The 15,551-nt window shown below is 45.1% G+C and overlaps 1 protein-coding gene across 11 annotated transcripts in view; it reads left to right on the forward strand.

The window, feature by feature from the left end:
• Window positions 1-15,551, forward strand: part of FRYL (FRY like transcription coactivator) — a 2,483,143-nt gene that overhangs the window by 581,627 nt on the left and 1,885,965 nt on the right. For all 11 annotated transcript variants that reach the window (XM_086962669.1, XM_086962670.1, XM_086962671.1 and 8 more), the window contains one exon: window positions 1,827-1,925. In XM_086962669.1, coding sequence (XP_086818795.1) covers window positions 1,827-1,925 — 99 coding nt within the window. The remainder of the gene's footprint in view (window positions 1-1,826; window positions 1,926-15,551) is intronic.

Raw genomic sequence — 15,551 nt, forward strand, 5'->3', positions numbered from 1 at the left:
ATTAGGTAATGTGGCCTTCACTAAGGTGCATTCTAGCTCCGATTTATAAATGAACTCCATCCACTCCGAATCCCCATCGGACCCATGTCCCCATCACATCTTCAACAAAGCCGGCACAGTCATCGCACCCAACCTCTGGAAAATCATCAACACCTCCTTCGAGGCAGCTACCTTCCCGGAGAGCTGGAAACACGCCGAGATCAGCACCTTACTGAAGAAACCCAAGGCAGACCCCAAGGACCTCAAGAACGTTAGGCCCATCTCCCTGCTCCCCCTCCCGGCGAAAGTCACAGAGAAGATCGTCAACAGACAGCTGACCCACCACCTCGAAGCCAACAACATCCTGGACCCATCCCAGTCCGACCTCCGCAACAACCACAGCACCGAGACCGCCCTCATCGCCGCCACCGACGACATCAGGATCCTGATGGACAAAGGGGAAACAGCCTCCTGGACTTATCAGCAGCCTTCGACACGGTATGCCACCACATCCTGACAGCACGCCTCCACAACGCCGGAATCCAAGAGAAGGCCCTGGCATGGACTACATCCTTCCTCTCCGGCAGAACCCAGAGCGTCCGCCTCCCACCATTCCGCTCAAAGACAACCAAGATCATCTGCGGCGTCCCACAGGGATCTTCCCTCAGCCCGACGTTGTTCAATATCTACATGGCACCGCTCGCCCAGGTAGCACGACGACACAACCTCAACATCATCTCCTATGCCGATGACACCCAGCTGATCATATCCCTCAAAGAATACCCCCTCACCGCCAAAGACAACTTCCACAGAGGAATGAAGGCCATCGCCGAATGGATGAAGAACAGCAGGCTGAAGCTGAATTCAGACAAGACAGAGGTCCTCATCCTCGGCTCCACCCACTCAGCCTGCGACGACTCTTGGTGGCCCACTTCGCTAGGAAGTCCACCAGAACCCACTAAACACACACGCAACCTGGGGCTCATACTAGACTCCACCCTCTCCATGACCCAGCAAGTCAACGCCGTCTCCGCGTCTTGCTTCAACACCCTCCGAATGCTCCGCAGAATCTTCAAATGGATCTTCTTCGACACGAGAAAAACAGTCACCCACGCCCTTGTTACCAGTAGACTGGACTACGGGAATGCCCTCGACGCAAGAACAACCACCAAGCTCCTGGGACGGCTCCAACGCATCCAGAACGCCGCGGCCCGACTGATCCTCGACGCCCCACGACGCTGCCACATCACACACCCCACCTGAGACCTACACTGGCTCCCCGTCAACAAGAGGATCACCTTCAAGCTCCTCATCAACGCACACAGGGCCCTCCACGACACCGGACCCAAATACCTCACCGACCGACTCCGCTTCCACACCCCCACCCGCAGCCTCCGCTCGGCCAGCCACGCCCTCGCCACAACCCCTCACATCTGGAAATCCACCGGTGGCGGCAGATCCTTTTCCTACCTCGCCGCCAAGACCTGGAACTCTCTCCCCACCCACCTACGACAGACCCAGGACCTACCGACATTCAGAACACTTCTCAAGACCTAGCTCTTTGATCAGTAGCAGACCCCCCCCAACCCCCCCCCCCCCCCCCCTCCCCTCCCTCCAGCGCCTTAAGACCCTCACGGGTAGGTAGCGCGCTCTACAAATGTTGTTGTATTGTATTGTATTGCATCACTACCAAAATGTATTTTATAAGAGTGCTTTATGCCAGTTGTGCTTAACATACATACATACATACATAGAATGCCTATAGTTGTTTTTTCTTGTCACAATCTTTGTTCACTTAAAACAATGCCTATATTTTTATACTATCTCTTCTGTTCTTTTTCCCCTAGGCTGTTAAGAATGAAGTCAATGTACCATGTTTGAAAAACTTTGTGGAGATGCTGTATCATACCACCTTTGAATTAAGCCTAAGGAAGAAGCATTCTCTGGTATTTTAATCAACGAGTTGTATTCAGTTAATGTTGGAACTAGTAAAATATGTTGATACTCATGACATTGCCTAAGATTTCCGCATCCACTGTGAGAAATGCAAATGACAGAGCAGACCTTTCCCTGGAGAGGACGTAACCTTGTGCTCATTATATATTACCAAGATTTGTTTGGTGCTTTTCGTCTTTCATTCATAACTTCATGACAAAATGGTTTGTTTCGCTTTTTGTCATTTTTCAGCCTTGCAAAACTTGTAACCAGTATCCTTTCTGATTACCTCGGTTGTACTTGAGTATGGTGCTAGTGCCATCCCCACAACCACATTGTCCTTTTTCTTCGCACCTAGTTGCCTGTTTTAAAACCAATCTGTATTAAGACTTTACATAGGTAAATTAACTTGCCCTTAAATACGAAAATTTGGCTTCTCACAACATGGCCAGATCAGTAATATTTTCACCTTCAAACACTTAATTCTCAATGATGCTCCCTACATCATATACCTTTTCTTTATTATGACATACTTTTTGTGTCACAATTAAGCCTATGCCTATCTTTAGGAGATTTATTATGCCTGAAAAGTGGCATGATAATGATGTCTAAGACCTCATATGCAAGTAAGATTGATTCTCTAGCCCTCTGATTAGATAGTAAAGGCCATAATTGAGGTGCAGTGGTCCCTCAGACCCATGGCTACTGTTGCCTTGCTACTAAGCCAGAGACTCAGATTTTCGTTGCTTGTCAATTTACCTTTAGTCAAGAAAGCTCAAACGTCTAAGAGACCATTTTACTCCACTGTTATTCGAATCCTGGGCTGTAAATAAAGGCATATGTGCAGAATTGTTAGGCCCTTCCGGTCCATTCAGGTCATGCAATGTAGGTTTGGTAGTTACTCTGTATTGTCATTAAAGTCCAGTCTAATGCTTATTCAAGAGCTAAAGCCTAGTCTGTTAACTGGAAATGTAGGTTTAGTGTTTTGTTTTATGTATCAAGAGAGGTATACAGAGAGTCGAAGAAAGTACTGACCTATGTACTCCAAGATCGGATCCTTTACCCAAAGGGTTTACCACCACTGAAGAGCAGAGACTACCACTTCAGTGAGAAGCAGTAGTTATTTTGTTTCCGGGACCTGTCCTATTTCACAGGGTGTGTGGAATGTGTGTCCACAATGAGAAACCTATATGTAGGAAAAATAAAAACAAGATTCACGGAAGAATGCACCTTAAACATGTTGTCAAAACCAGTTAGTGAAATTGGTTCATGTTAGAATTTAAAGCCAAGGTTTTTAAGCCTCCGTTCACAAACTGCGACAGTCAAGGTTATTGAAGGAATGCTTGCATTAATCTCACCCACTGGTAATCACTCGGGGCTGCTACTCAGATCATCATTTTTCACGCTGAAGATAGTCTGAAATTTCACATCTCACCAGAGCTTTATAAACCTTATAGAGGTGTATTGTATCTGAATTTGCAATATCCTCTAACATTATCCTGTGGCCGTCCAGGGCAGCAATGTAATTTCTCGGGAGACTATCAATTGAATACGTCGGTGGGGTCTAATGTCTGGTAGGCCAGATGCAGAACATTGGCCTCCACATGTAAAGTGAGATCCCCTCAAATTGAGTCACTAGAAAGGCTGTGAAGCCTCCATCTAAGAGTAGCTAGATTATCATTTATCATGCAGAAGGAAGTAAGAATTTTGCTCAGTCAAAAGGCAAATGAACAGAAAGTACTTAGTATGATCCTGAAACAGGAGCAATACAGAGCTTTGAAGAACTGTCAAGTTAGTAGTTCTGAGGTGTCTTTGAGGGTGCGCTCCCTTTTATACTTTGTGGCCCTGAAAGTTACTTGCGAACAGATGCTGACTTTGTTTACTGGGAAATCATGCTCTAGCCCATCTTGTCTGTCAGACTCCTCTTATGGAATATACAGCAAACACAGCCATTACATGGCCGGAAACGTTAATTCGTCTTCTCTGTTTCAAAGAAAACTGCTTTTTTATTTTTCCCAAATGGTAATGCCTTGACTTATTCAGGATCCCATGCTGATCTGGATAAGCCTTCTTCACCACCCTGAGATTCCAAAAACCGAACAGCCATGCATCAAGTGAGCACCCATTATTCAGGGTCAGGGAGGCAGTGTTTAAAACTGCTTGGATCTTGTACATATATGCAGTTCCTTTGTAAAATTTGACGTATAATTTCTTTCCTTGAAAAGCCTTCAGTCGTAATGTTTCAGAAATTGTCTTGCTCAAATGTGCAACCTCTTTGGTCAAAATAACACTTATGTCTTCTATTTTCCAATTACATCAGTGCATCTCCCCTGTATCACAAGTAACAGACACCTGAAATTGAAGTACTACATTTACCTGTCCAGGGGGTGATGTAAAATGTAAGGTAGCACACCTTCAACATTGAGGAGGTATGGGTACACTTTGGAACACAAATCTTCTTTGGCAGCACTACGAACCTGGCTGTTCAGAACGTAGGTCAGAGTATAAAAAGCCCTCTGACATTCGAACAGAAAGGCAGCTAGGGGGAAGTTTTTTTCGCAAAGATTCTTTCTGTTTCTTTTCAGTGGCATTCACAAAGTTGTGTACAGTTCCCTACCACGCTGTTTATTGTAATTACAGCTCCAGGTGAAACATCTTTAGTTTCTGCAATTTGCTACATATCTGCAAGTTTTAAGCATCAGAACTCTGTCTTTTTTTTATTGCCACCACCTGAATATTTTGTGTCATGTTGTGGTAAATAAAATTACCGGGCTATTTTTGAATTTCCTTAAATGACAATAAGGATAGCTCAATAAAAATGAGGCATAGTCCGTGGTATCTGAGTCATACGGGCTTTAATTCGGATTCTCGAGAATCGGGACATCGAGTTCCATCACCAGTAAGGTTCAGGAAGGGACATTCAACGTTTTATTAACATCACACATTATATATAGTAAAACAGTATAATTGAAATGAATACAGTAGGCGTAACAAGTAGAAAGAGAAAGATAAGAACACATGGGCGTAAAAGAAGGCGTGTACAGAGGCGTACACGGAGTTGTGTGCTGGAAACGTCACAAAAAGTGTCATAAGTGGGTGGATGCATAGAGAGATTCTGCAGGGTCAGCAGAAACCTTTGTTACAGATGCGCGCGCAACTAAGCATGACTTGGTATAGACGTGTAACTGGGGAGAACTGGGGGCTTGACTTTAGCACTAGTGGAGGAGACTGATGTCTGGGATGTCAGAACGACCTGCACTTATAGCATATCTGGTATCTTATGTTTGGAGGATGTATTGTCTGAAGTAAAAGGTCTCTCGGGCAGAGGCCGTTCAATACTGAATGCTAGTGCGTGCATACGTGTCTTGGTGCAATGAGCGGGTGCCATGGGCCTACCATGGTAACGGGTTCATTAAATCACTTGCATGGAGACAGGAGAACTGGGCCCTTTGCTCTGCAGCCGGAAACATGTTTACCTATTTCACTAGACTGGAATGTGTTATTCGAGGAGGCTGAGCAGATAACTTGTAGGCAAAATACTATTTTGGCAGGCAGGCCAGGCCAGGCCGAGCCGGGCACCGCTTCGCTGAGCAGGAAGTAAGGCAGAGGTCAGGGATGCATACCTAAACTGCAGCTTTCAGAGACAGAAGAGACTCGGAGTCTCAATTAAGGGCCTGGCTCGGCTGAGCAAGTAAAACATGGAGAAAAACGTGTGCGAGATTCAAAAGTGCACCATGTAAAGACGTTGGCACCATAGGTCTAGAAGCCAAATTAACGTGGTTTTCTTGGTGAACTGAATAACTAACATGTTAACGTTGGACGCAAATGCATATGCGTCTTCCTAGCATGCACGGAAAGGGAATTACACAACATACATGGAACATGGTTACATGGATAGGGTGCGAGTGGGGGACACATTGCCTACCTAAAAATTTCTATTTCCTCATTCCCTCCTTGGCCCCTACTTCACCCTTTAGGATATGTCTATTTTCATGAGACTATCTATCTGTTCATATAGCATCATTTGTTCATCTTTTTTCATTCGGGAACGTGAACTTGGACGGGGAATACAAGCTGTGGCGCACAAGCCGCAAATCGCTGGCCCACATTGCAGACATAGACAACAACTGAATACTATGAGCAGTATTATTCCTAGGAATGACAATACTTTCCATCCCCAGGCGGATATCACACTCCAGAGCCAACCGGACCAGGTCCAGGTGCCCGGATTCTGGTGTATTTGGTGAGCTATCTCATGAAGCCTTGTGATCGCTTTATACACTGATGGTGCGTTATTAGGAATGAAAATACAACAACTTGATCCGATCACTCTATATGCCCCGCCCCTATCGGCCGGATGACGTCAAGGACAAGGCGATTTTGAAGAACAACAAGTCTCATAGCAGACTGCTCTTCGGTCAGGTTACCTAAAGCAGAAGTAGTCTCATTCACTACTGCTTCCAAAGTTCTGGTTAATCTGCGTATCAGTTTACTGTTTTGGACAGGACCTACAAAGAAAAAGAATCCTTTATTGAAATCTGTACATTGCTCCCATGTTGTTTCAGTCTGGTCGACAATCGGGGTCTTGATCTCCCTTCTATGTCTTACATGCACAAGATGTGGATTTCGATGATAATCGGGTGGGGCTAGGAAAACAGGCGGTAATAGGAACGCAATATAACACGTTCCATCCCAATCAAGGGGCAGATGTACATAAGCTGTCTGACCACAAATAAAATAAGAATGGCGGGAGGCTTTGAAAGTAGACTTTCCTTTATCGCTGAATTCGACCACAGTATTACAATCACTGTGTCCTAGATGTACTGAACCATTCTTTCTGACGCATAATTCGCCTTTTACTGGGAGAACTGTTATAAACGGCTAGTCCGAATCAGTCTCAGACTGCACATTCAGAATCATGAGGTTAAGTGTAAAATTTCCTAATCCATACACTTCATTTTCTAGATCGGTCCCTGTCCTTTGGGGAAGACCTTCCTTGTCTGGGAAACATATTTTATTCATAACTGTATTCAGGTTCCCCCATATCCAATTGCCTTGGGAAACTGCGGACTTACTATCTAGGGAAGACATTAAAGTAAACCATGCTCCACACGAACCATTATGTGTAAACGGGTAGGGAAAGAGAGGCAGAGCTCCCGTGTATTTCTGATAGGGAGGGAGTCGGCCACATACCCAACAATTTGTGGCATTGCTGGTCTGGTGAGTATGGTGTAACATACGAATGAAAGTGTTGTTGCGCATTGCTAATCGATAGGACAGCTCGTGAGGGGGTAGGTCACTAAAAGTGTGCTCTACAGTGTCATTAGAGGAAGCATGTACATGTGAACCAAGAGGAGGAAAGAAAACATGTAGCATAAAACTTATGCATATGATCGTAAGACTCAGATAGAACATAAAAAGTAAAGTAATAACGCATCAGCTGTGCAAATTTTTACAATATTTTTCTCTTTTCAATTCGCCTATCTCTCTGACTATTTGGGTCTATCTTATACATGTCAGAAACCTGTCTAACCGCTTCACCCGAGGGGGACTTAAACAATTAAACGCTGTCTGACTTACTAGACCTCAATTTGGCTCGGTACTCCTGTTGTGGAGTTTTCTCTAACAGGGGGAGTTTAGAGTCTGTAGCTGGGCAGTCCTTGAGAACAGTCTTTGGACACAGTCCATAAAATCTCTTCACGTGGCTGGAGTGGAGCCACCCCTTCCTGCCTTCGATCTTCACAGCGGTCCTCGTGGTCATCAACACCAATTTGGGCTCCTTCCACCTGGGCTCCAGAGGGCTTGAGCGGTCAAAGTTGCGGACCAACACCAGGTCTCCGGGAACGATTTCATGCGGTTTCACCTGGGTGTTGTCCGGGAAGGCAGCCGCGACCTGTGAACGACAAGATAGTAGTGCAGACATCAAGGAAGCCAGGTAATCTGTCAGCATAGTACTTTCAACATCGGTTATCTTACGAGGCATAGGCGTACCCCACATGTTTGGGGGACGTCCGAAGACTACTTCATACGGGGACAGTCCGGTTCTAGAATGGGCTACCATACGCATATAAAAGAGGGCAACCGGCAGGGCTACCATCCAATCTACTCCCTTTTCTGCACAGACCTTCGCTAACCGTGTTTTCAGAGTCTGATTATGTCTCTCAACGAGACCTGCTGCTTCGGGGTGTCGTACACAGTGAAATTTCCACTGGTAACCTAACAGGAGTGATACCTGTTTCATGAGCTCGGACGAGAATGGCTGTCCATTATCAGAGTACACGACACGGGGCAAACCATATCGTGGGAAAAATTCACGGACCAACTGTTTGGCAGTGGTTAGAGCAGTGTAATCTGGGACTGGATACGCTTCTGTCCATCTGGAAAGGGCACATACAACTACGAGGCCATACTTGAATCCTCTACAACGGTCCATCTGGATATAATCCATCTGGAGGACTTCAAAAGGATGGTCAGGAGGATGAAATCCACCTTGTTCCACAGGGATGCCTTTGCCTGGATTGAACTGACAACAGATCATACAGGTACGTACTTTCTGTTTCGCTGCTGCACGTAAATGCTTATTGAACCAAATATTCTGGATGCTGTCTAACATGGCTTTCTCTCCTAAGTGTGCTGGACTATGTGCTGTGTTAATGATAACTTGAACCATAGAGTCGGGGAGGAACCATGTGGCTCTTCCCTTCGTCATCCATCCCTGATCTGTCTGGATCCCTCCTTGTTCATTCCATTTCTTGATTTCGTCCGGACTTGCATGTGTCTGTATGTCAAGTACATCTAGTGTGGGATCCTTAACTGTCATGCAATGTGTCAGTGTAGTCACTTCAGTCTTTGTGGTGTCCGTCGGAATATCTGTTTGAGTCTGAGCTGTGAGTTTAGCTGTTTGATCTGCCAGGTCGTTACCCTGGCAAATAGTGTCAGTGACCTTAGTATGTGCTTTGCACTTCATGATGGCTATGGCTGTAGGCAAATGTATTGCTTCTAATAGTGCTTGAATGAGGGGACCGTGTTGTATCTTGGCGCCGTGAGAAGTCAAAAAACCTCTCTCTTGCCAGAGGACGCCGAAGTCGTGAACGACTCCGAATGTGTACTGTGAATCTGTATATATGTTTACTTTCAGGTTCTTGGCTCGTATGCAGGCTTGGGTCAGAGCGATGAGCTCTGCTGCTTGAGCAGACAGTGTGTCAATACGTTGTGTTTCTATGACTTCAGTTTCAGTGGTCACTGCATATGCGGCCACTAACTCTCCTGTACTTGTTCTCATACATGAACCATCCACGTAAAGTGTCAGGTCTGGATCGGGCAATGCAATGTCTGTCAAGTCTTGTCTGGGCTTTGTCACGGTATTAATGACTTCCACGCAGTCATGTGGTGCTGGATCTGCTGTGATCGAGGGTAACAATGTGGCAGGGTTTAGTATGTTGCAACGTCTGATTTCTATGTGTGGTTGGAACAATGTCAGTTCATATCCTGTCAGTCGTGCTATGGTCAAGTGTTGAGTCTGTGTTCGATTGAGGAGAACTTCCACGGAGTGTGGAACTTGTACTGTCAAGGGATGTCCTAATACTATGGAATCGCTTTGTCTGATTGCTAAAGCAGTTGCTGCAACTGATTTTAGGCACGCAGGCAGAGCCTGGGCCACGGGATCCAATGTACTAGAAAAATAAGCGCAAGGCTTATGGTGTCCTGCTTGATCTTGTGTGAGAACAGATAATGCTGTGCCATCGCGTTCTGTGACAAAAAGTGTAAAAGGTTTACTGTAACATGGTGTCGCTAAAACAGTTGCTTGACATGAGGCTTTCTTTAATTCATCAAAAGCTTGTGTATGTTCCTGAGTCCAAGGGAGGACAGTCTAAGTTGCTGCCTCCTGTGTTGTCAACTGTATGAGTGGCTTAGCTAGATATGCATACTGAGGAATCCATTGTCTGCAGTAATAAGTGAGGCCAATGAAGGCCCGTACTTCCTTTTGTGTCTTGGGTTGTGGAAGATGTGCAATTAACTGAATGCGGTCTGGTGTCAACTGTCTACCCCTCTTGGACAGCAAGTGTCCAAGGTATACCACTTGCTGGGCACAGAATTGCAGCTTTGAAGGGGACACTTTATGCCCCTTTTCCGCCAGAAAATACAAGACTGTCAGTGATGCGCGTTCGCAGTCACGTTCGGTTCGTGCTGTAATTAACAGATCATCAACCTATTGCAGCAGGGCAGTGTCAGTAGGCATGTGAATGCAGTCTAGTTGTCGTTTCAGTGCTTGGCTGTAAATACTAGGACTTTCTGTGAACCCTTGAGGAGCTTGTGCAAATTTGAAGCTTCTGCCATTTAAACAGAATCCGAAGAGATACTGGCTTTCAGGATGAATGGGAACACTAAAGAAAGCGTTCTTGAGATCGATTACAGTAAAGAACGCAGCTTCGGAATCAATGGCAGTCAATAGGGAAGAAATATCTGGGACCACTGGGTACTGGGGTATTATGCATTTATTCAATTCTCGAAGGTCGATCACCAGTCTGTAGACCGGTGGTGCATTCGGGTCTGTGCGTTTAAGAATCGGAATGATTGGGGAATTACACACATTGGAGTCAGTTTCGACAACTACTCCTTGAGCAATGAGCTCGTCTATGATTTTCAGTAAGGCCGCTACAGCCTCAGGTGGCAACTTGTATTGTCGGATTCGTGGCAGTACAACACCTTGTTTGAGAGTGACACAATAGGATGTAATGTGCATACAACCTACATCAGTTGGACCTTGTGCCCATAAATGCTGCGTTACATTCTGCAATCTTAGATCAAAATCTCTCAACACATAATGTCCCTTAAAATCACGTAAAAACAATCTCACTCCTTCCGGGGAACAACATATCACTGCTCCTAATGCTTTCAATGTTTTAATACCAAGCAAGTTTTCTGGACATGATTTCGTAAGTAACAAGTCTGTAGTACGAGACAATGGACCAATTTCTAGGGGAACTGGCTTTGACACTTCGTTAACAATAGGCTTTCCTGAAAATCCAAGGGAAACATTCTGTGAGCCTGAGAGGGGTGCCCCTGGAACCTCGTCATGACTGATGGTAGTTCTGCTCGCCCCTGTGTCAATCAAAAATTTTCTGTCTTTCCCTAATACCTGACTATGTACATAGGGACCCTCTTGATCTACAGGAACCTCGATAAGGGGCAAGCCAACCTCCCTCTCTAGGCTGTTTCATGAGTACTGCTGGTAATCGGGATAATCTGACTGTGCATACTGGTACATTCGCTGTGTAACATGTTGCGTGGCAGCAATGGGTTGGGGCTGAGGTACTGCTACTGTCTGTTGTGCATTCTGTGGAGGTTGCGTGTTCTGTGTAATATTCTGTGGAACATGTTCTGGTCTAGGTGGACGCGGTCTTTCTTTCGTTTTGCCTGTAGCAATATTGTATTTCAGTACGGTACATTCGTTTATATAGTGACCTGGCTGTTTACAGTAGTTGCAATTCCCTTTAACAGGAGCTTCAGGATGACTAGTCTGTGTCGTACCCCTCTTCTGACCGTCTGCTGGGACTGACTGGGCAACTAGTACTTTCATTTTCGTGTCTTTCATACGTCTCTGTTCATGTTCGTGTTCTTCTCTGATTCGATTCTGGTGGTACTGTAACATTTGTAACATTTGAGAAGGGGTGTTAGCTTGCCAAGTACTCTCGACTTTCAGTACTCTATTTTTAACCTGTGGTAATGAATTCTCGACTAGTTTGGATACAAAAAGATGTGGATAAGATTCACTACTCGTTTTCAGGCCGCTATTAATAATGAAACATTTCTCGAATCTGGAATAAAAATCACTAGTGTCTTCGTCATGTTTCTGTTTGCAGGCTGAGATTGCATCCCAGTCTTCCTTTTTAATTGTCAATAGCCTCGGCAGAACCTGTACTAATAATCCTGGTAATGCTTTAGCTTTATCCCCAAGACCAGTACCTGGGATTTGCCCATTTTCTTCAGTTTCTAGTTCAGTCCAAATAATCTTTTTATCTCCCACCTCCCATTCTTTTTCTTTAAGTTTTTCGTAAATACCGGCTGGCAACAGTACCTTTAACATTTTAAGAATATCGGGATACGTATAATCCCCCATGAGTAGCATGTCCTTTAATTCACGATGAAATCCTGCTGGATCTTTATCATGACAGGGCACTAATTTTTTCATTTCCAATAGTTCCATTTTAGTCAAGGGGGTGTATACGAATACTCGTGCTAGCTCACCTCCTGTGGTCCGGACGGGATGAACTTCTCGTAATGGATTCTGTCTGTCTATGTAAAATGGTTTTCTTACTGGGGGTGGAACAGGAACGGAATGTGGAGTCAGGAAAGTTCTGTATTTATGGCGTTGTTCTAGAATGATATTAATTAAATCGGTACCTAGGCCTCTCCATCTTTTTAGGAGTAACTCTTCCAATATATTATATAGGGGACCTGGATCAGAATGCTGACTTTCATACAGTGTAATGAGGTGTTGAATCATGTACATACCAGCTAGTTGCTGTTCGTCTGGGGAAAGATTCAAAAATGTTTGCGCTACTGAATCATCTTTATATACGTTAGTATTGCCAGGCCATTGGACTGCTGATCGGGCTAGTTCCTGTTCATGCATGGTACTAAGTTCACTGTAACCTATTCGTTCTTTCAGTACTTTATCAGTGGCTTGGAATAAATGTTCAAGAGAACATTGTTCTGGTATGGGAGAAAGAAAACTTTTCTTACATTCTAGGCGTATGGGTTTGTCAAAGGGTCTGTCAAAAGGTCTTGCCCTACCTACGTACGCTATCCTGCCTTGTGTTTCTGTTTCTATATCATCGTCTTCTGAGACGTCCTCATCTGTTCTCTCGGTTTCTATTGCTGCTTTTTCCTTTGCGTGTATGTCTAGAATTTCTTTACGAATCTTTCTGTACATGGATTCTATACAACCTTTTTTACTGTGTTTTCCATCAGCTATATTGTCGCTCCATTTAATCAGAAGTTTCATTTCTTCTTTGTCGTTACCTGGCTGGTCTTGTTCCCTAATCAAACAGTTTATCAAAAACTGTAAGATCATGCCTTGAGTCTCCACCTTTCTGTGTGCCATAGCCTCCTGTATACTTTCTGGTCTTTCCCCCGTTCTAATAAAGTGATATATGTTGTCTAGATGTTTAGTCATTTCTGGTAACATAGTCAAATAGTTTGTAACACGTCGTATACGTAATGAATATAACATCATCTGGTCTTCGCCTGGTACTGGATCGTATCTACAATCTGTAATGTACTGTCTAAGGGCTGCGAAGTTAGCTACCTTTGGTGTGCGTTGTAATGCTGCTTCTCTAAGTGAGATTCGTTTTAATTGAGGCGGGGTGATAGGGAGACCTCCTACTGCTCCCCCTGAAGCTGAAGCGTGGCCGTCCACTGGCTGTGCTGTCGGTGGTAGTAATGGAGCTGGTAGAGTAGGTGTAGTAGTAATAGGTGCAGGTAGTGTAAGTTGGCCCTGTGTTGCTGTCGTAAAAGGATTGCTAGGACCAGTGGCAGGAGGGACGGTAGCAGGTGAGACAGTGGGAGGGGTCGTGTCATCCTGAACAGGATGCTGAGGAACATTATTAGTAGGTGGTACACGTACATTGGTATACTCAGGAGCAACATCGTCTAAATAAGAGGAAAGGAAAATGTCCGCTGCAGTCTGTTTATGACGTAATTTAGTCGGAACCAATGGTGGCGGCAAGTTACGGGGTACTTCCGGGGTCGCCCTGGGCAGGCCCTCGGCAAGAACAGGATACATGCCTGTAATAAGGGCATTTCTTTGTCTGTCTAATTGTTCTGTTCTAACTCGTTCACCTTCTTCTAGTAACTCTTTTTCTCTAGCTTTTTCAGATTCTTCTCTACTTTTTTCTGCTTTCCTGATTTCTTTCTCTGTTCTTCTATGCGCTTCTTTACGCCACAATTCTATGGCATCTTTCTGAGATTGTCTGGCTTTCTTTTTCCATAGTGCTTCTTCTACTCTCATGATGCAATCAGCATCCCATGTCCCTGAGACAGGCCAACTATATTTCTCTTCCAGATCTTTTGTGTAATCCACCCACAAATCTAAGTACAGTATGGCATCTAAGCCATGTTTATGGTACATAAAATGTCCTGGAGTGTCCCTAGGCGGGACGGGAACTGCTTCTTCGAGTATCCCTTTCCTAGTTCCTATCTGACGTAATTTCGAGAACAGCGGCATTTTTGAACTGACTTGAACGTAAACACAATAAACACAGTAATGAATAGCAAACAGTCATTCATACCACGACATTAAACACATTAAAACATTGCAGACTGATATTTACCCGGTACATCGAAAAACATGAATACTGAAATCTCGAGATACAATACTAGAATACTGAATCACTAGATGCACTGCTAAACAGTACAGACAATACCGGTCCCATAAAGAGACACGTCATTACCGTATTCACCTAAGTGAACACGTCTGGACTGGACCGGGTCTGTGTACCCAGACCCGTCTTGACCGGGCACAAATTAATGAACCCGTCTAGATGCGTTCCCAACAACGGTACTCACCGGGAAGCAAAACTGAAGGCCTCGGAAACTGGACTGGACTGGACTGGACTGCTACGACGTCTGGCTGCTACTACGCATTTGCTTCGGAACAGGTGGGCCTCCGGATACCTCGGACCTTGCTCTCTCGGCTTGGGCTCTGGTCGGGACTCTCCGCATTCCTCACCGCCTCGTCTGGATGCCGGACCGCAGTCTCCGTCTCCTCCGTGGGCCTGAGGGAGACAGCAGGAAAACCCGCAGGTGTGCACGGATTCCGTCACGGCTGTAGAAGGGGTCAGGGGCCTGCGTACATCGCCGGCGCGTGATGAAGGGGAGGGGTCCCTATTCGGGCGCCAGATTATGTGGTAAATAAAATTACCGGGCTATTTTTGAATTACATTAAATGACAATAAGGATAGCTCAATAAAAATGAGAGGCAGAGTCCGTGGTATCTGGGTCATACGGGCTTTAATTCGGATTCTCGAGAATCGGGACATCGAGTTCCATCACCACTAAGGTTCAGGAAGGGACATTCAACGTTTTATTAACATCACACATTATATATAGTAAAACAGTATAATTGAAATGAATACAGTAGGCGTAACAAGTAGAAAGAGAAAGATAAGAACACATGGGCGTAAAAGAAGGCGTGTACAGAGGCGTACACGGAGGTGTGTGCTGGAAAGTCACAAAAAGTGTCATAAGTGGGTGGATGCATAGAGAGATTCTGCAGGGTCAGCAGAAACCTTTGTTACAGATGCGCGCGCGCAACTAAGCATGACGTGGTATAGACGTGTAACTGGGGAGAACTGGGGGCTTGACTTTAGCACTAGTGGAGGAGACTGATGTCTGGGATGTCAGAACGACCTGCACTTATAGCATATCTGGTATCTTATGTTTGGAGGATGTATTGTCTGAAGTAAAAGGTCTCTCGGGCAGACACCGTTCAATACTGAATGCTAGTGCGTGCATACGTGTCTTGGTGCAATGAGCGGGGGCCATGGGCCTAACATGGTAACGGGTTCATTAAATCACTTGCATGGAGACAGGAGAACTGGGCCCTTTGCTCTGCAGCCGGAAACATGTTTACC

The sequence above is a fragment of the Lissotriton vulgaris genome, chromosome 3_1 (genome assembly GCF_964263255.1).
Source record: "Lissotriton vulgaris chromosome 3_1, aLisVul1.2, whole genome shotgun sequence".
Classification (NCBI taxonomy): domain Eukaryota; kingdom Metazoa; phylum Chordata; class Amphibia; order Caudata; family Salamandridae; genus Lissotriton; species Lissotriton vulgaris.